General features: G+C 44.2%; 1 protein-coding gene and 1 pseudogene across 10 annotated transcripts in view; one reads left to right on the forward strand and one right to left on the reverse strand.

Moving 5' to 3' along the window:
- ATXN7L1 (ataxin 7 like 1) overlaps nt 1-18,937 on the forward strand; it is a 219,884-nt gene extending 200,947 nt beyond the window's left edge. For 7 of the 10 annotated variants that reach the window (XM_023537973.1, XM_023537976.1, XM_023537977.1 and 4 more), the window contains 6 exons: nt 2,353-2,545; nt 5,835-5,956; nt 7,414-7,719; nt 10,372-11,305; nt 14,580-14,654; nt 15,643-18,937. In XM_023537973.1, the coding sequence (XP_023393741.1) occupies nt 2,353-2,545; nt 5,835-5,956; nt 7,414-7,719; nt 10,372-11,305; nt 14,580-14,654; nt 15,643-15,684 (1,672 nt within the window). In that variant the 3' untranslated portion in view covers nt 15,685-18,937. The remainder of the gene's footprint in view (nt 1-2,352; nt 2,546-5,834; nt 5,957-7,413; nt 7,720-10,371; nt 11,306-14,579; nt 14,655-15,642) is intronic. The other 3 variants (XM_011372511.2, XM_011372513.2, XM_023537974.1) reach the window with 2 other exon arrangements.
- On the reverse strand, nt 12,736-12,854 carry LOC111747047 (annotated as a pseudogene).
- Nucleotides 18,938-21,139: the final 2,202 nt, after the last annotated feature.

Consider the following 21,139-nt stretch of genomic DNA (forward strand, 5'->3'; position numbering starts at 1 on the left):
ATAACCATGACACTATTATCACACTTAACAAAATCTAGTTCTCTTTTATCTCTTGCAAGACAGGAGGTCCTATTGTAGTGGGGAAGGCTTCAAAAAGTGCCTACTAGAAAGTTTAAGAACAACTTAAATGTCCATCAATAGACTAATTAAGTAAATTAGGACATATTCATACTATGGAATACTGGGGAATATTAAAAATGACATAGTTCTATACGTGGGAAGATTTCTATATCACTAGGTTAAAAAAAAAGCATAGCTAGAAATAGTATATACAATGTGATCCAGTTCTTGCTTAAAAATTTATGTGCCTATGTATGCACAGTAAAGAAGTCTGGAAGGATATAAATCAAAATGGTAATAGGACCTCATCTTGAGTGGCAGGATTATGGACACTGTTTTCTTTCTTAATGTGTTCAGCATTATTAATATTGTTTTACTATTTGGGCCTTCAGCTGTAAATAGTGTGGTTGCCCCTTCTGATACAGGAGAGTAGGTGTCTGGGAATGCAGGTATCCTGGGGAGATGTGGTCTCAGTACTGTAGACTTTTAACATGCAGGTTGAATGGCATCTTTGTTTTTATAAGTATAGGAAAGTGATAGTCGATAATAAACTCTCATACTAACAGAGTCCTTATAATAACACTGAAAAACTATCTGTGGCTTTGTTTTGGGTTTTTGCGTGTGTGTAAGTTTTTTTGTTGTGGTAAAATATGCATAACAAATTTTACCATTTTAACCATTTCTAACTATACAGTTTAGTGGCATTAAGTACATTTACATTGTGGTGCAACCATCACCACTGTCCATGTCTAGAAATTTTTCATCATTCCATACTGTACTCATTAAATACTAACTCCTCGTTCTCCCTCTTCTAGTGTCTATAACCACGGTTCTACTTTCTGTCTTTATGGATTTGACTGTTCTAGGTACCTCATATTAAAAAAATAAAAAGCATACAATATTTGTCTGTTGTAACTGGCTTATTTCATTTAGCATAGTATCTTCAAGTTTTATCCATGTTGTAGCATGTTAATCAATACTTTATTCCTAAATGAAATACTTTATTTCTTTTAGAGACTTAACTAATATTCCATTGTATGGAGACTTAACTAATATTCCATTGTTTATCCATTCTTCTATTGGTGGCCATTTGGGTTGTTTCCACCTTGATGGCTTTGTTTTTAAATGACTGTGCTTTGGGGTTCTGGTTTGAACTCAAGTATATGACACCTAGAAAGATTTCAAAGCAACAAAGAATCCAGAGTGAAAACGAGGGAGAAGGGAAACAAATCAACAATACTGACTTGTAAGGGCAGCTTTCAATGAAGAATGCAAAAAATCAATTTTTTTTTTTAAGGATCTTGATTTTTTTTCTCTCTAAAACTTCTTTTTTTCTCTGCCTTTCTTCCTAGTCAATCACCTGATGAAAGTAAAGAAATAGTGAAAACAACTAACTTTACTGTTTCTCTTCTAACTCTTCTACTGATGTGGCTATGTTTGTTTTGTTTTTGTTTTTGCCTTTTTGTTTTGGTTTGTTTTGTTTTTACTGCTTGGGAAGTGTATAGTGCCACCTCTTACTGTGACATTGCTTTTCTATTAGCTCAGCCATAATTGAGATGAGATATGTTGGATTATTTATATACCTGGAATTCATTTATTCCTTCATTGAGAAACATATTTCTTTAACACCTACTATGAGCCAACCATGCCAGCTGGAGTGTCTAGTAGCTTGTCAAAAATTAAATGGAAACATTCATCTTCAGAAGATACAATTAAATTACATGTGGCTTGATATTAAGAAACTGGCCTAGGTATGGGGTAAGGGACTTATGGCCCCATCACTGGGAAAAAACCATTTTTCATGCCATATGATAATTTCATAAAGCCATAGTTCAGTAACAAAAAAAAAAGTGTGTGTAGGACCGTCTTTCATCATCACTGATATTTTGTTGATTGAACTTGTTTACCTAGTTGATCTTCCTGAAAGCTTCACTTTCAAAGAGAAGCGAGTACATGGAAGTACAAATTACATGCAAATGGTTGAATAGTTATAACTGAACTCATGGAAGATTCGTTTTCAGTTAAATTAACCCTCTGTCACACTACTGTATTTTACATGCCACTTACACTATGGGCTTTTTCCCTCGTGCCCAGATTCAAGCAGGACAGAGCCTCAGCTCCACCGAATCTGTAGAGAGCTGGTCGCTGCTAACCTTCTCAGCCCAAATGCTTTCCTTGTGCAGATTTGCTGTTGACAGGAGAGCTAATTGGACTGCCTTCTGAGCTAGTTAAGTCTGGGTAGGTCTCGTTACCTCAGAAAAGTTTATTCTGTTTGTTCTCTTTTGCCTTTAGACCATCATCTGCAAATAGTATAAGCAGCAGCACATCTTCAAATAACAGTGGCTGCACTCCCGAACCCCCTCTGCCCCCAGCTGGAGGTGATCTTGCCAGCCGACTGTCGAGTGATGAAGGGGAGATGGACGGAGCCGACGAATCCGAGAAGTTAGACTGTCAGTTTTCCACCCACCACCCCAAACCTCTTGCGGTAAGCCACCTCCTGTTTCCTTCCATGCATTTCTCCCCCCCCCCACCGCCTATGTTTTATGAGCATTTAGGTGTTTGTGTCAGAAGGCACACATTCCTAAGGAGAGGTGGTCAGGACAATGATTTATGGAAAGGCTTACCCTGAGGTTAAATGATTGCATTAGAAATACCCTTGAAAATCACAGAAGGAAAGGAAAGGGCTCCTAGCTGATTATAATCCTTTAAACACCAGAGTATTTGTGGTCCACCTTGAAGCAATAATGCTCGAGAAATGGTGTTTATATAAGTGCACCGGGGAGCTGACCTTCTGGCTTTGCCCATCTAAAAACAGAGCCTCTGATTTCAAGAGTTAGTCTAGCTCACCTGCATTGGGAACTGTCTGTCTTAGCAGTGTGCCAGGTGCCAACCCTAACTGGTTTTCTCCCCTGCTCGTTCTGAGTTTTATTGTTATTAGTAAGTGTGACCATATGGCACCAATACTGAGAGACAGAAAGAATGTGTTGAGGAAAGAAGGCATTTCATGTCAGCATGATTGCTGACTAACGAAAAGGTCAGTTTCCTCCCAATTTTGAAAGAGTCCATTTTAACAATTCAAGTCATTGAAATCGAGGTGGGAAACTTAAGGAGGCATGAGCTCAAGGCTTATTTATGTTTACTGTGTGAGCACTTAAGAAGGGAACGCCTGGTGCTACCATCACAGGCCTGAATGCTGGGGGCCTGGAACGTGAGACCCCATGGCTAACTGGCTCTGGAGCCAGTTTAAGCCCTGTAGGAATAGCTTTGACTCTTCGAGTGAGTCCCTCCTCTCCTCTGTCTGTGAGATGAGTGAAGGCCAGCTTCACTTCCTGTTGGTGGGAATGATGGTGACCTGTGGTTCACCAACAGCCTGAGACTTTGCCTCTTAGGTAATTCAGAAATAGTGAGGGATAATTAGGAATGCCTTTGATTTCTAGTAATAGAAAACTCAACTCATGCAGTGCATGCACTACAGTCATTTAATTATCTCATATAACAAGAAGTCTGGAGGTAGGTGGTTCCAAGCCAAGAGAGAATCTCTGCAACCCTCTTCACCTTTCACACATGGTCTTACCTTTCACACAGCTCCATTGTCACATCCTCACCCAGTAGCATTCTACACGGGTTGGAAAGGGACAAACAGAAAGGGAGTCTTCTTCATAGGCGCTATCTTATGTCATTTCGTAGGGAAGAAAATCTTCCTGTGAATCCCCTAACAGATTTCCCTTTATATCTATCAGAAGTGGGTCACGTGCCCATCCCCTATACCACTCGGTGGCAGAGAAGAATGAGGTCAGCCATGATCATCCTAAGGTTCCGGGAAGAGACTTGCCTTCCCTGCTCACTGCTCCATGTCAGATATCCGAACAAAAGTATTAGCAAGGAAAAGGCAGGAAGAGGTGGGAGCAGGGTGGCATTTGATGAGATTGACAGCCTGTGAGGTCTGCTACAGGGGCCAATGCAGTGAGGATTTATAGCTCTGCCAAGGACATAATACGTGACCAGAAACAAGAGCTTCTCGGGGCACAGCTTTATATCTCAGTGGAATTAGAGACATAGGTAGCAAAGACAAAAATTTGCCTCTAGCTTCCAAGTCTGAAATAGAGACCGGGCTCTACCAGAAGGTCACATTCTAGAGCACATCAAGATGTTTGTGCAAATGACAAGCTGCCAGGATATGGGGGATTCACACAACTCTGGGCATGGCGGCTTTGTGTGCCCTTAATGTTTTGCCAATTTAAATGGAAAGGCCATGGATTATTTTCTTTGCTTTGTCCTTTCTCTCACGGTCGATTGATATATTAATCATTTTTGTAATGAACACTCGTTAAGTGTGTCTTTAGCAACTGGGATGAAGGAAGAAAAGATGTCTAGACCTGGAATAGCTCCCACATGATGCCAGGGACCGGCTTCCACACTGGAGAATTCCCTTTGTATGTTTTCTTGTGTGGTCAGTAAGCACTTAATATGAAAGTGCAAAAACGAGTTTTTCATCAGGAGTACCAGATTTGATAGGTGGCAAGATTTTAAGGCAAAATTTCCAACATAAGCAGAAACAAAACAAAGGGAAGGTCTTGCATTTGCTCCTGAGAAATGTCCCAAAGGCTGGTTCTGGGAAAGGTTTGTGGAACAAGTGCCAATCCAGCACTGGGTCTGGGAGGGAGGCCAGGCGCTGCTGGAGGCCTGGGGGAAGGGGGAGAACGCTGCATTTGAGTTATAGAGTCATTTGCAGACTTGTCTGAGCTCTAGACCAGCCAAATGTCACCTTCTCAGAGGCCACTTCTTGCATTTCTGGTTGTCTTAACATCATAATAAAATTATGTTTATTATACAGCTAACTGCCCGTATTTCAGCCATATGTTTTAAATGTGATGGTTTGATTTAAACATTTTGTGGGACTTTATCTCTCCAATCCATCATTTGGCCCAATCCCTACTATCCTCATGTTAAAGAAGAAGATAACAATGGGGTCCCTGGCCTTTATAATCAAGTCAGCACATAGGCATTATATATAACATAAAACATCCATGTAGTGATTCCAAGGTGAAATGTAATGAAGTAAGCAATGGGTGTGCCGTGGAGTTCAAAGCGGCAGAGCTAATCAGACAAAGGGCATTGGAAATGAGAGTCTAGATTAGGGCACTGAGGGAGGAGAGAATTGGGATTGACAGAGAAGAGGGAAGAAGATGGCGGGCAGAGGGAACAGCGTGCGTGTACGCTCAGAGGCAGTGATGTGTCCCAGGGCAGCCTGCACGTGCTAATAGGAGGGGAGATGAGGTCAAGATGAGGAAAAGAGGAGTTTAGCCTACTTAGAAGCAAAGTGGCCCTATTGACAACAGATAGGAAAGGTATAGCCAGTTGGCAGAAGATTAGAATGAGTTGTTTTCATTATTGTGATGAGAAGCAAGGAACCACCGAATTCCTTAAAATGGATGATTCGGTAAGCAAGTAGTGCTGAAAAATCACCTTGGTTGATTTAGGGGTTTTTAACCCTAAAATGCTGGCTCAGTCAAGATATAGAGAAGGTAGCCCTCAGTGCCACAGAAAATTGAATGTCACTATTGTTGAGTCATAATGTGGGCTTCTGCAGAAAATCTAGAGCTCAAATTAAAGAACCACAGAAATATTTTTGGCTTCAATACTATTTGTTTCTTTATTCTGAGTAAAATTGTACCCCTGTGTGTTTTTATGCAAATGTTATTTTTCTGGGTATGGTTTATATTAGCTTATTAACCTGTAATCAAAGTTAAAATGGTTTTTTTTTCCTCTCACAGTTTTGCTCATTTGGGAGTCGCCTCATGGGACGAGGGTACTATGTGTTTGATAGAAGATGGGATCGTTTTCGATTAGCACTAAACTCCATGGTAGAAAAACACTTGAATTCACAGATGTGGAAGTAAGTGAGCAGTTTTTATGCAATATAAGATCAGAGCTGCCCCACAACTATCTGAACCCAGCTTTCTAAATGAATATCAATAGTTGGCTTTTCATAGAACAAAATGATTCTGAATCAGGATTCATGATTAATTCACAAATGTCGGCTCTTCTTAATGGCTTGCCTACAGTTTTTCGGAGACACATGCAATGTGTGTGGTATGCCTTATCTTCTTTGGAGATCATTTTTGTTTCGGTAACCTTCTAAATGTAAAGGGTATTGGATAAAATCTTATTTATTTAATAATACTATGACCAAGAACATCTAAGGATATTAAGAATATGCTTCTGTTTCAATGTTAAGGCTATAATGTCAATACTAAAAATTTCATAGTGGTTATGGACCAATTTCTAATTGTTTAATGTCTTATGAAAAACATACGTACAGCGGCCCACAGGGCAGATCCTGAGCGATGCTGCAAAGTCGGTTAAGCTTGTCTTTGGCCCTTCCCACCTCCCAGAACGCTCTCTTCACCTCTGCTCGCACTTCTCTCTAACCTAAACCCAAGCTTACGTTCTATTTCTCTAATGTCCCTTTATTCTCCAATACCTCCCAATCTATTTACATTTTCATAGGAGATTCATGAAAAGGGGAAGAAACTTTCTTGACTTAGGAAAATGCTACTGTGAAGGAGTGACAGGCTAGACCCTCTCAAACCGCAGCACATAAGGAACTGCCATTCTGGCCACTGGATAGTGCAAGGCCAGTCTGCTGGCTGTCTCCACCCCCAACTCCTACAAAAGGGAGCTGTTAAGACATAATCTTTTAGAATCATGGATCTTCAGGTCTAGGCCCAGATGGTTCAGGAAAGCCAACTCTGAACCACTCCTCCTGCCCAGCGAAGCCCAGGAAAGGCCAGGAAGGCATCCCCAAGAAATGGAAAGGTGCTGGCAGTGGGGATGGAACGGAATTCAAAACTTGCCAATTCCCAGGTTTCCTCCTCTCTCCCAGGCAGCTGTGGCACTTCGGCACCTTTTCACCCTGATGCCCAAAGACCTTCCCCCCTGAACTTCTAGGAGTGAGCCCCATTGTGTCTGAAATAAGCTCATAGTAGGTGCAGGACTAAAGGTTAACACTTCAAATAAAGTAGGAAAGGGCCACAAGAGAAGCTTATCATTTCTTCCCACTTAAGTGACTGCCCAGTGTGTCTAAAAGGCGCCCTTGATACCTACCTATGTCGCTTCTAAACAGCAACAAATTGGCACTGCATGTGGAGTTATCTTGTTCACGGTTATTTGGTTATTTATCCTTCTGCGATTATTCCCTCAAGATGGCAGCCAGACCTGGCGATTCTCGCAGCTCTTTGCTCTCCCGTATTGTGGAAGTGTAAATCTCAGACACGTGGAAGGAATGTGTTGATCTGTATTTCGCTACCTGATGTCCTGTCAGCTCAAGCTCCATATTCCTTTCCTCCCCAGGCACAGAAACCCGAGTCACAGGGCATCAGGTCCCTCCCCCCTTTTCAGGACTTGCCTAACCAATCTGCTGTCACTGAGCAACATTGGGGCTGCCTGGGTGTCAACTCTGGAGAGCGTAGCACCCCGCTGCCCTCTCAACCTCGCTGCCCAAACCCCAGGCCCCGACGGGCCCGAACCTGGAGGGATGGCAGCCGATGGGGGCGTGGAAGACATTAGGAAGAAAAGGAACGGCCAAGACTCTTTTTTCTTTAACAAGCATTTAACTCTGCATCAGGAGACGCCAACACAGTATTCTCTTTCAGCCAGGTCAGCATCTGGAGCTCCATGCCAGCTGGCAGGGGAGGATGGGCACTGTCAGTAATTTATTCGCATCTGTGGGCTTTTTATGGGACTTCCCTAGGCCAGTGTGCAGAGCTTAAACCCGGCACAGCCCACAAAGCTGAAATCCACTGCCATTTGGCACCTAGAAAAACACATAAACTGCTTAACATGGGAGGGGGAAGGGGCTCCTGGGGACAGTGAGTGGTCACATGGCCCTTGCCCTGCTTCTCCCTGCCCTTTCTCTCCTGCCTCTGCTATCCACTTACGATTAGTGGGAGAGGAAGGAAAGGGAGAGAAAGTATGCCAAAAAATAGTCCCCATCCCAACCCTGAGTGACAGCCAAGTAAGATTGAGGACGTCAGCTCGGCTTGTCAGCGCAAGTCGAAGCATGAGTTTATACTACAGAATGGGAAAATTACAAATTGGGGCATTCAGAGTAGATCCCAGTTGAGGTCACTGAATGGGGTCTTCTCTAAATGAGCCATCTGGTATTTGTAAATAACTTTTTATTACAAGTAACTACCAAACCTCTGCCCACATGTATTTCTATCCAGACTTCGGCTCTGGTAAGAAACTTGAGCCGAGGAAAGATTGAGTGGGAGGCCTGCAGTGCCACAGCAAGGCGGCAGAGACAGCAGGGCAAGTGTGCTGACGCTGCACGCTCTGAGAAATGTTCCCTGGCACTGCTAGGAAGGGGTTGTGCAGTGCCAGACAGTTCTAAGGGCATGTTTAGACCCTTCTGGTCTGATTATATGGGAGTCCTTGCCCAGCATGCATAGTTATGTTGCTGCTGAGAATTCACCTGCTCACCCATCCACCCACCCATCCATCCGTTCATTCATTCACTCGTTCATTCGTTGCAATAAGTACTAATAGAGTACTTGTTTAGTGCTGATGGGATCTTCTACATTCTTTAGACTTAAGAAAAGTAGCTTTTCCAACACCATCATGGCCACAATGGGCTTTCTTATCTTTCTTCACCTCCATCTGATGTTTTCAAGGACTCTCTGCTTCTGGATTGAAGGATTCCTCTGGATTCCACCCAAAAGATGGAAGCCATAGGCTCCACCCAATTGCAGGCAGGAAACCGAATCCTCAGAGAGAGCAGTGCTAGGAGAACCGTTTCCTTCTCAGCGGGCCTTTTCCCAGAGTTCCCTGGTGCCACAGCTGGGAAGGTGGCCTCTCAAGAGAAAAGGGACCAGGGAAGCCCTCTCATACACCTTACTGCAAGCTCCCCAGGATGCAATTCTGAGGCCTGCCCACCTTCAAGTGCTGCTTTGGGAAGAATTCTTAACTGCCGGAGAGTCCCAACTATGCTGGAAATGATTTCCAGGGGACATGGGGAAGGGGAACAAGGCGAGAAATAGGAAAGAGCCAGTTTGACAATATTCATCTGGCTCCTGAGGTCAGTATCCTTTCCTGCAAAATCAGAAACAAATGGTGACCCCAAGGCCTCTGTGCTCCTCCTGGTCCCCAGAGTAGCAGCAGCATTAACCCAGGCCATGGTGTGGAAGTAGGAGCTGTTTCTGGCGCAAGTCAAAAGACGGAGTTTGCAGGGAGGCCGCAAGAGCGGCCCACTACCTTGTGCTGGCTTGCTCCACAGAGTGTAAGAGGCATGGGGTTTGCTCCTAGGCACCACCTCCTCCAGGAAGACCTTCCCATCTATATGTTCTCCTGTGCCCAGACTCTGCATTTATCTTTAAAAAAAAAAACAAAAACAAAAAACAAAACACTAGAAATTCCTGGCCTCCTTCTCTGGATAAATGAAGATCCCTGTACTCACCCCTTCCTAATACAGGGGCACGAAGACCTGCCGAAGGGCCGCCACACCCCAATTGTAGCTCCTCTGAGTGAAAGCTAAGGTAGGGTGGGGCAGACAGGGAAAAAATCAGTCCTGGATGTGGGCAAGTTGACATCACCATCATTTCCGAAGCCCCAACCCGCCACGGCCCTACAGCCTCCGTGGCCTGGCCAGTACAAGCCAGCAGCCACACAAGGTGACGTGGAAACGCCTCACTACAGAGTAAACCAGCGGCAGCAGACAGGAAATGCAGGAGGAGGCTGGCCTGTGAGGAGAGAGGGGTGTTTCCCATCCTGCCTTAAGCCAAGAGCAGGGTGGGGAGGCAGGGCACAGGAGAGGGCTGGGAAGCCCTGACAGGCAGTGGGCAGAGACTGCAGGGGGATACTCTGGCCCATGTGCACAGGTCACAAAGCCCTGTCCTCATACTTTTTACTTCAAGCCAGGACCTAAATGTGAAATGACCACTTCTCATTAAAAACCACCTTTCATGACTGCCAACAAAAAAAAAGAGGGAAATACTGCTGGGGAAATTTATATTCTAAATAACATTCACCTTTTATTCATGAACCCAAATCAGCCATTATCCAGTAGCCAAGCATGGAGAAAAGGATCTGAAAACCCGAAAGTGATTTAAAATAGGTGCTGGATATTGCGATGGGAGGAGCCATAGGGAAGGGCCATAATTCAGATTTTGCCATCCTTCCAGTCTTCATTTTCCATAGTCTGGTACTACTGGGGTTTTCTCTGTAGCCTTGATGCTCACACTTCATCGAGCCTCTGGAGCGATGCCAAGCCCGTTTCTCACTGTTTCTCTTTCGCTCTTTTTTCATGTTTAGGAAGATCCCTCCTGCGGCAGATAGCCCCATGCCCTCGCCAGCAGCCCACATCACCACCCCTGTTCCAGCATCCGTTTTACAGCCTTTCAGCAACCCCAGTGCTGTGTATCTTCCTTCAGCTCCCATCAGCTCGAGACTCACCTCTTCTTACATAATGACATCAGCCATGCTCTCAAATGCAGCTTTTGTGGCATCGCCGGACCCAAGTGCCCTCATGTCACACACCACAGCTTTCCCTCATGTGGCTGCAACCCTCAGCATCATGGACTCAACCTTCAAGGCCCCATCCGCTGTGTCCCCGATACCAGCTGTCATCCCTTCCCCATCCCACAAGCCATCCAAAACCAAAACCAGCAAATCCTCAAAAGTCAAAGACCTGTCAGCCCGTAGCGACGAGTCTCCAAGTAACAAAAAGAGGAAGTCGCAGTCCTCGACTTCCTCCTCCTCATTCTCCTTCCAGACATCCCTATCGTCTCCATTATCAGGACCCCACAAAAAGAACTGTGTTTTGAATGCCAGTTCAGCTTTGAACTCCTATCAGGCGGGCCCTCCCTATAACAGTCTGTCTGTGCACAACTCAAACAATGGGGTGAGCCCACTCAGTGCCAAACTGGAGCCCTCAGGACGGACCTCGCTGCCCGGCGGCCCCGCGGACATAGGGAGACACGTGGGCTCGGTGGGCAGCAGCAGTGACTCCTGTCCCCTCTCGGTGCCCTCACTTGCAGGGGACCTCTCTCTGGCCTCACACAATGCCGTGTCTTCTCTGCCCCTCTCTTTTGACAAATCAGAAGGAAAAAAGCGTAAGAACTCGAGTTCTAGTAGCAAAGCCTGTAAAATCACTAAAATGCCTGGTATGAACAGCGTTCACAAAAAGAACCCGCCCAGCCTTCTCGCACCGGTGCCCGATCCTGTAAACAGCGCCTCCTCTCGGCAGGTAAGGGACCCGTCCTTCCAGGGGCCTCCTGGCACTGCCTTCTCTACCGGGTGGGGGAGGGGGCAGGGGGAGCTGGGCAATACCCCTGCTTAGCCAGGTGGCTCAGACAGGAAACACAAGTGTGACTTCTTGCCTCGTTTTCCTCGTAGGCAATTGTCCCCCTCTGCTCAGAGAGCAGCTTATTTAACAAATACTTTCTACAGCTCTCCCTATGCACTAGGTGCTGTTTTAAGCACTATACAAATATTATGTCATTTAATCTTCACAACAACCCAGTGCAGTCGGTGCAGTTGTGATTACCACTTTACAGATGAGGAAACTGAGGCACAGAGAGATTCTGAGTTACCCCACTCCACTTCTTTTTTATATCTTAAGGTGAAGACGATTTTATTTTAAAGAGTTTTGTTGCCAAGAAGTTTTTTTCTGATCTATTGAAGTCCCCTTAGGAAGACCTGAGGCCCAGGCAGGTTATATGATGACCCAGAGTCCTACCTGGGAGTGGGTACCTGCTCCCAGGTGACTGTTCTCACTTTACCTGGCTCCCTCGACCCCCACCTCCTCCTCATACAACTTTTTTTCCTAAAGTAAAACTGCAACTCACCAACTGGCACAGAAGTATTTGATGCCATGGTACAAATAAGAGGGTATATTGTGAGGAAAGCTGGGGAAATGTGGCGTGGTCCAAGAAGAATCCGTGCTTTTTTCCCTTGAGCTCTGTTCACATCCTCAAGTCTAGTCTTTCTCCTCAGGCTGGGGAAGCTACTTAGAAAAGTCCTACCCCCACCCCCACCCCCACCCCCACCCCCACCGGACTCTAGTGCCATTTGAACACAGAAAGCAGAATTCGGAAAGGGCCGAGTCTGGTGGAAGGACCATGTCTGCAGGCCTGCGCAAGGGCCTTACGGGTGCCAGGGCAGCACGCACAGACTAGCAGCGGCTCCGGGTTTACAACCACAGGATTTAGTAGGCCGGACCCTAAGCCATCCCCATCTGGGGATGAGGATTTTGGAGAGATGAGAGGCAGTTGTTAAAAAGATGGTTTTTTTGTTTTGTGTCGTCTTTATATAGGACTTGTTAAAACCTCACGAAGAGAACATCTTGAGGGGGATTCACAAATCACAAACACTTGAAAAAAAGCAACTTTAGATCCCAAGGGCCAGACAAGCTGCAACTGAGGCCAAACAGAGAGGGGGAGCCATAGGTCCTCTCACTAGAGCCCAGGGCACTCGCACATGTCTGCAGCTGCAGCAGATGTGCTGCCCTTCTGACTCCCTAGTTCCAGGGGTGCAAGGGGAGGGGGCCCAGCAGGTCTGGGGTGGGGCCTGAGAGTCTGCATTTTTTTTTTTTTTTTTAGGCGAGGCAACCCTTGGTTGACCTCACAGATTGCAAGGACCTTGTCAACTTACAGTCCTTTATATTTTTATTTTCTATGCCTACAGCACCTGGTCTTCCTAGGTGATCTCCCATCCAAGTGCTAACCAGGCCCAACCCTGCTTAGCTTCTGAGATCAGAAGGGATTGGGCTTGTTCAGGGTAGCATGGCCATAGACCCAAGTCTGCATTTCTAACAGGCTTCCAGGCAGTGGCACTGCGCTGGTTTGCAGGCCACACCCAGAACAGCAAGGCTGTAGCATCACCCATTTTAGACAAAGTTCGAGTAGCTAACACTTATGGGATGGACTCTGCTCCAAGTACTTAAGATATATTCCCTCATTTAATCATTGCCTATTATAACCCGTTTTATAGATGAGTAAGCCAAGGCACCAGAAAGTTAAGCAATGTGCCCAAAATCACACAGCAAGTAAACAGTAACTCTGGGACTTAAGCCCAGGCAATTTGGCTCTTGAATCTGGGCTCTTAACCCCCATGCCTCTTTGGTAATGGAATGCCTCTATATTAAGTAAATGTCGCTCTGCTGACTCTTGATCTGCAGGACCATATGAAATGTTTAGTAAACATTATGAATCAGTCAATACCAGTGGCGAAAGGAGCAGACAAGCCTCTACCAGCAAGTTCTCATCAGGAGAGAAATCAAAAAAGCTGATGAATTTAACACCTGCCTTTGATCTAGCCAGCATTGGTTCCCTAATGCAGGTGAAAGCCGGGTGCTCATCACCAGGCCATTAAGAAAAGGCTTTGTCCAGGGTCACCACTGGTGATTTCCCAGAGGAAAGACCTTTGGCATCTGTGTTGATTCTCATAGGAGATTGGGAGGGGCATGGTATGAGGTTTAGAAATTCAAGGTAAACATGTGCCTTGGGGACCAGTTGGGGATCTATTTAATTATATCTGGTAGGTATAAGGCCAGAATTTGCCCCAGCGGTATTAAAAAACAAGACTGTGAATGTAAGGCAAATGTCTTTATGCAAAGTCAAGTTACCGTAAAGCAAGGGTTCCCAATCCCCGGGCTGCAGACTGGTACCTGTCAGTGGCTTGTTAGGAACCAGACCACACAGCAGGAGGTGAGTGGCAGGCAAACCAGCAAAGTTTCTAGATTTGCAGCTGCTCCCCAGTGCTAGCACCACCACCTCAGCTCCACCTCAGATCATCAGGCATTAGATTCTCATAGGAGCACCGGTCCCTGGAGCCAAAAAGTTTGGGGATTACTGCTGTAGAGGACCAGCTCTTTATAGGCCAAATGCCTGCTGGTGGGAATAGTAAGCACCTGAGGATCCAGTCCAACATTTGCCAAGGACTGTCCCACGGGAAAGAAAAGAGCCCGACAGCCACACCCATATGCCCAGCTCAAGCTCCCACTTGAAGGTGAAGCTCATCTTGCTATTTTTCTCAAGAACAGTAAGGTGTGCACTGTGTCTTCTGGCCAGAAAAACTGACCCCGAAAAAGACCCAAGCTTTTATCGCCAAGGGAGTCTGGGCCTGAGGTCAGAGGTACATGAGTCTGTGTAACCCTTTGGCCACAGTGGGGAAAGCTGGGCCTCTGCCGAGTTAAACACTCCAAGGAGGGACCAGGCCTTTGGCCAGATGCCTTTGTCCTCATCCCTGAAGCTCTCAGTCTCTACATCTGGGAAGTGGGATTAAGAGTTCCCCTCCACTGCATTTTCTCTCTGGGATGAGAGGGGCATCATCAAGGCACCCCCTGAAACATTTTCATTTTCTCTGCCATTTAAGATGGAAACACAAGTTCCACATCGACGCGAGGAGAATGAGTACGTTATCATGCACCCCTTCTCCTTTCCCCTAGCAACGCGTGGTAACAGCGGCTCTTTCCCAAGCCGGCTCATGTATCTGAGTAGGGCTTCACTGGTGTCTTTCAGGTTGGGAAAAATAGCAGCCTAGCTTTGTCACAGTCCAGTCCTTCAACTATATCCAGCCCAGGACACAGCCGACAGGTAAGTAAGTTACTAGGGGGACAAAAGTACATAGGGTCATCGGCAGGTTGGAAAGAATGAGCATTGAGGCCAGACTCTGGTTCAAAAGTTCCAGGTAAGAGCATGGCAGCCTGGCTTCTAAAACTAGGCCTTCTATTTATTAGCTGTGTGCCCTTGGGCAAATTACTTAACTTCTCTGTGTTTCAGTTTCCTCACCCATAGGGTGAGGAACATAATGGCCCCTTTATATGACTTTTGTGGGGATTAATTTATTCACTAAAAGCTTCTAGAAAATGCCTGACACATAAACACACAGTATTAGCAACTGTGTTATATTAGGCTGATTACTTCTCTGATTCTAATTTTTTTCTTCTGTTAAATGGCAAAATTGATGCCTGCTTCCTAAGGTGGTTGTAAAAATTCAATAAGATGATGTTAAGTAAAGGGCCTTGCTCATGGCAGATAGCAGCCAGTGCTTTCTCAAGGTCTCTGGGGAGCTCTAGCTACCATTCAGGATGTGGTTTTATGGTGGGAATATTCAGGGTAGATTTTTATAAACTTGAGGTGTGAGAATAGTCAGTGATATTCTCCAATGGAGTGTAAGAGCATCCAGGGGAAGCCAGGGAAAGTAGAGGGTGTGGTTGTGCAAGTTATACATGATTGAAAAAATACAAATATGGCTGCATTGTGCTGTCTTAGATGTGCTGTAGGCTTTGTAGATAACAAATGGCGATGTATTAGTCAGCGTTTTGGCCTTCGGGGTAGAGTATAGGTGAAGATTATAGGGAAACAATCTTTATATCCTCAGATCTTTGTGACTACCCTACATTTATGGTGTCCTTTACAGCCATCCCCTCATTTGTTTATTATGGCTGCCTTTTCCCAAATGCAGGAGGTGGGATGGTATCCTTTTTAATATAGATGGGAAAACTGAGTCTCCGTTCTCAAATCCTTGTGGTAATCCCAAATATATGGTTTTGAAACAAGCTTTTCTTTTTTCCTTTCCTAGAAGACCACAAACAGAATGGGCAGGATAAGGACTCTTCCATAACAAGACTGTGAAGCCACTTCCAAACCAATTCCTGGCCACCGGCTCCCACCCCAGGAGGCCACGGGGAACTGGGGAAGGAGAGAGGGAAGTGGGCAGTGGGGGAGTCCATTTCCTGGGCCCCGACTGTGGCTCTGGCCTTTCTTCCTCTTTTTTTAATGACCAATTTTTAGTTTTGGAGAAAAAGAAAAAGGCAAAAGAACGTGAATTTGAGATTTACAGAAAACAATACCAGTGTTTTGTTTCCGTTGTCTTTCGTTTGCCACATGTACGCATTCTTCCAAGAGTGGGGTCACTCCTCCAGCCTCTGATTCCACTACTGACACCATCATTTTGCTCCAGCCATGAGAGCAGACAGTGCAGGGTTTTAGTTCCTGGTGGGCATCATCGGAAACCCTTGAACTTTAGCACCTACAGTGCTCCTTTCCTTGTCCTCTCCTACCCATCCTTCCCATCCCCTCCTACCTACCACTCACTGGGTCCCCAAGCTCCCCTCTGGACAGTGTGCTGGGGGAGGGGCTTGCTGGGGAGCTGAGGGCAGAGGCAGGAGGCTGAGCCAAGGGCACTTGTCAGGTTTCTGTGATGCACCAGCACAGCGGGAACCAGATGCTATGGGTGAAATTGAGAAGATCCACCTTTTAATGGTGTAGTTGCCACAATACCACTGTCCTGTTGTGCATCTCAGAAAAAATATACTGGGTCAGGTCTGGAATGGGCCTGGGAGATGGCAGGAAGCAGAGCACAGGTATAGGGGAAGATCCTTCAAAAGATGCAGGTGACTGTGGTCTCTGAGCTTGTTAGGAATCCATGCTGTAAATTACCTTCCTGGGCACTGTGTACAAGGGCCCAAAGCTAGGCAAGCCAGAAAGGGAAGCATTCCAGGGGAAAAGGCACGTGACCCTAGGAAGCTACTCAGAAAGAGGCATAATGTCCACAGTTGTGGAAGTTCTCAAACTGCCCTCAAGGGCTAGTAGGCAAGGGAACAGGTAGGACAGGAAGGAAGGATCTGGGGGGAAAGCTTCTACGGAGGGTTAAGTATCAAAGCCCTGATGAGGATAAATACTGGCATGGCCCCACTACCTCCACAGGGCCCTGTGAGTCAGCATGCCCTTAGATTAGCATGTGTGGGTTATCAGAGGCCCCAACTCAGACAGAACCACTCCAAGGCGTAGGAAGGCAGAGCCACCACCTAGTGAAGAAGAGCCATTGGGAAGAGAGAGGCTGGAGCCCTGCAGCTATGAAACCGTTCACACTGGAGTTTTGAAAGAACAGCAATGCCATAAGCTCTAATCAGGTATCATAGGAAAAGAACTCACAATATAGAGGACATGTTCTGTGCTGTTCATGAAACTTTGCAAATAAGATAATGGCATGGATAGTAGGAGGTTTTGCTTCATCCCTAAATCAGAAATGAATGCCAGTTTTGCAACTGGGCACAAACCCTCACCCCTACTCTGTTTCCTTTTCTTTCCCATCCCCCCTTCCCAAAGATCAGACTACTGTTAAGTTTTCACCACACAATTGCATTTTACAAAGACGGGAGGCAAACAGAGTGATTTGCATCAATGGAATTGCACTGACAGTGTTTCTTATAGGATTACTAAAGTTTTTTAATATAAAATAAAGATTTTTTTAAAAATCATGAGTTGATATTAGGTACTAGGACATTAGTTCAGATGATTTCATTTTTATTTCTACAGTGTTAAAAGTGCACTTATATGCTGGTTTATTTACGTCTGGGAAAAAGAGACTGCAAATTGAAGGGAAGATTATGTTACTTTTTCTTTTTTTAAAAAAAAGGTTAAGGCAGATTTTAAGACTTATAAATGTTTAAGAAATTATAAACAAGGTTAGACCCTTTGAAAAAAGTTTAGAAGATATTCTTAAAGTAAATTTTTATAGTGTTAATTTTGTAATATTTATGTTTTACTATATTACAGAGCTAACTGACCAGAATAGTTTCAGAAACAATATGAAACTTAGGAAAGTTTAAGCAATGTTTATATTTTTAAAATGTTCTTTGAATTATGTTTTTATTGTACATTTCTTCAGACTGAAAAGTATGTACATATCTTTGTTATTTTTGCACAATTTTTGTCTTGTTCGGTTTTAGAAGTCTGTTTTTTTATAATTTATTTTGAGTTGTAAAACTTCCAGGAGTAAAAACAAAACAAAACAAAAAAAATCTCAGCAACAAAATAACCCTCTGATTTATAAACTCTTACATTCAAAGAGGGAAAACAAAGGTTGAGAGATTAAGTGGCTGCTTCTGAGAAATAATGTCTCGACAGGGACTAGAAAAGCAATTCAATAATAGGTTTAAATATTTTAGCTCTCTACATCTTGAATTGCAATCTGGAATAAAGAGGCTCCCCACCGAATGCTGCTGACTTGGTAAAAGACTGACCCTGACCAAGGTGAGGACATTTCCGGAAAACTGAGCAAAAAGGGAAAACCCACGGTATTTCTTCCTTCACAATCAACCGCAGGTTTACTTTATAATGTATTTAAAACTCAGCTTGAAAAATGCAAATAAAAGGTTTTCTTTGGGTTTGTTTTAATGGAGTTCAACTGGACCCACCTATAAAGCACTATTAGGGTAAAATTTGGGGGGAACTAAAGCCCACCCCACTCAGCCCTCTCTCCCAGCCCCTTGACTGCACACACCCCCATTTGCCTGAAGATCTTGTGACTTGTCGCCAGCCACGGAGGCTCGAAAGCTCTGGTTGTTAAGCATAACGCAATGCATAGACCTGTCAGCCATAAAAACAAAGCGACTTGGATAACTTGTATGCCTTCTTTTGTATCAATGTACCAATTGTAAATAACGCCGATCAACCTTTGTAGAGAATAGTTTATACAGCATATTCTATTATTGCTGATTCTCAGTGAACTCTTGTTTTAAAAAAAGGAAAAAAAGAAATTTTCTATTTACACCTTCTATTTTGTTATGCTGTCTGCCCATGGCACTTTAACAAAACTCTGTGGGTTTTACGTAGTTGGTCAGTCATGGGGTATATTAAATAACTGTTATTGCACAGACAAGAATTTGCACCTGCTCATTTGTCCTTTCCTACTACCGATTTTAGAACCTTTTCCAGAAGACTTTTGAAGAAAGCATGTCCAAACATTCTAAGCAAATGCCACACTTGTGGAGTGGGTTTCTTTTCTACGATCCATATTTTGTAACACTAAGTATTTTCCTTATTTGTCCCATACCTTTATGTATTAGTACTATCAGATAGAATTCATTCCATGCCTGTGATATTGTAAGCAGAATAAATGTCTAAAGTAGGTGTAAATAGTAAATTCTATGGCTTACAGTTTTAAAAAGGAAAGAACAAACATGTATCTATTGATACTGCCATGGTTCAACACCAGGCCTGGAGACATTCTCCCGTGAGTGATTGTACTTTTTTTTTTTTTTTTTTTTTTTTTTGTAACATGGCTTTGTAAATAAAATAATTTATATGTTTGTAAAACAAAGTCTTCGGGTTTCCATAAAATTTAGATCTTTTGTTATTTTTTTCCCCCTTTTGGGTGAAAATGGTCTAACCAGATGAGCCTTCCTGCTAGCACGCACATTTGAGGCACAGAGAAGAGAGTGAACTCATTCAACAGATATTTGTGGAGCATCCTGGCTGTGGCTGCCCCTGAGCTAGGCACTCTGTGCTTAGTGATGAGAAACAGACACACTCCCAGCTGCTTTCTGAAAGCAACCCACTTGAGGGAGACAGTAAATAAATGAACACACAATCAAGTGTGTAATTACAGATTGTGGTGAATGCGATGCTGGAAAGAACTGAGTTGTATGAGAGAGGAAATAGGAGAAACTGACATAAAGTGAGTAAAGGGAGTGCTGTCAGGGGGTTTTCTCTGAGGAAGTGAGCTGAAGGCACAGGGTGGGGAGAGAATCCCAGGCAGAGATGATCTAAGGTGGTGGGAAAAGCTTGGTAAGTTCCTGGAGCCTAAGGAAGATCAACTGTAAATGAAGCAGGGTGAGAGAGATGGGCAGGAAACAGGGACCAGATCACATGAGGCTCTTAGAGTTTAGATCTTGTGCATAATTCAGTGGAGATTCTTTGAAAGGCTTTAAGTCAGGACATGACATGATCTCTTAAAAGATCACTAGCTACTGTTTGAAGAATCAGTTTGAAGCTATTGCAAGAGACCAGGCGAGACATAATGTTGGTGTGGTCCCAGGATGATGACACTAGATATAAAGAGAAGTGAATAGATTCAAGGTATATTTTACATATTAAGTTAACAAGACTTGCTTAGGAATTGAATGCAAGAGTAAGAGAAAGAATGATTTCTGGGTTTCTGGTAGAGCAATTGTGTTGGGTGAAGATGCCATTTCTTCAGATGTGGAAAACCAGAAGAAAAACAGGTTTTTTAGGGGTGGGTGGGAGGAATGTTTTGTGAAGATCAGAAGTTCTGTTTGTGCATGTATTTGTTCATGCATGAGACTACTATGAAACATCTATGTCAAGAAGGTATGGTATACACATGATAGAAGCTATCAGCCTGTCTACATCGGAGGCATCAATTTGGGAATCGTTAGTATATGGATGATATTTAGAGTCACAGAGTCACAGGTATAGATGTGATCACTTGAGAGAATGTAGAGGCAAAAAAGCAGACATTTAGAGGTTAGGGGGTAGCAGAAAGATAGCAAAGCCTCCCAAGATGAAGCATTCACAAAGAGGAGAAAGAACTCAACAGGAAGTGGTTCCCTAGAAGCCAGGGCTGTAAGGTGTTTCAATGAAGGAACAGCCAACTGAGTCAAATACCGTGGCAAAATGGAAGATAAAGATGCTATGTGTCTGGGGTTTTGCAATATGGAGGTCATTGGTGACTTATTTTTCCTGAGGGCTGCCATAACAAATTATCACATCTTGGTTGCTTAAAACAAATTTATTCTCTTAGAGTTCCAGAGACTAGAAGTTCAAAATCAAGCAGGGCCTCATTCCCTCCAAAGGCTCCAAAGGAAAATCCTTCCTGGCCCTTCCAGTTTCTGGTGACTGCTCGCAGCCCCTAGCATTCCTTGGCTTACAGACCTACCTCTCTCATCTCTGCCTCCATCTTCGCATGGCCTTCTCCCCTGTGTTTCTCCTGTGTCTCAAATCTCCTATGCCTTTCTCTTGTGAGGACATCTGTTGTTGACCTTAGGGCCCACCCTAAATCCTGGATGATCTCAAGATCCTTAATTTAAATACATTTTTTTTTTCAAATATGTTCACACAGATCTAAGGATTAGGACTTGGACATATTTTTGAGGGGTTACCATTTAACCTACAGTGACCTTAGAAAATCATGTGTGATGGGATGGTAGGGGCCAAGACCAGACTGGAATGGTCTGAAGAAAATTCAGTTGTGTAGACAAATCTTAAGGATGTTAAAAGACACGAGGGAGTGTTTGAATGTTGGTTTTGTTATTGTTGTTGTGTATTTTGTC

The sequence above is a fragment of the Pteropus vampyrus genome, unplaced genomic scaffold (genome assembly GCF_000151845.1).
Source record: "Pteropus vampyrus isolate Shadow unplaced genomic scaffold, Pvam_2.0 Scaffold208, whole genome shotgun sequence".
Taxonomy (NCBI): Eukaryota; Metazoa; Chordata; class Mammalia; order Chiroptera; family Pteropodidae; genus Pteropus; species Pteropus vampyrus.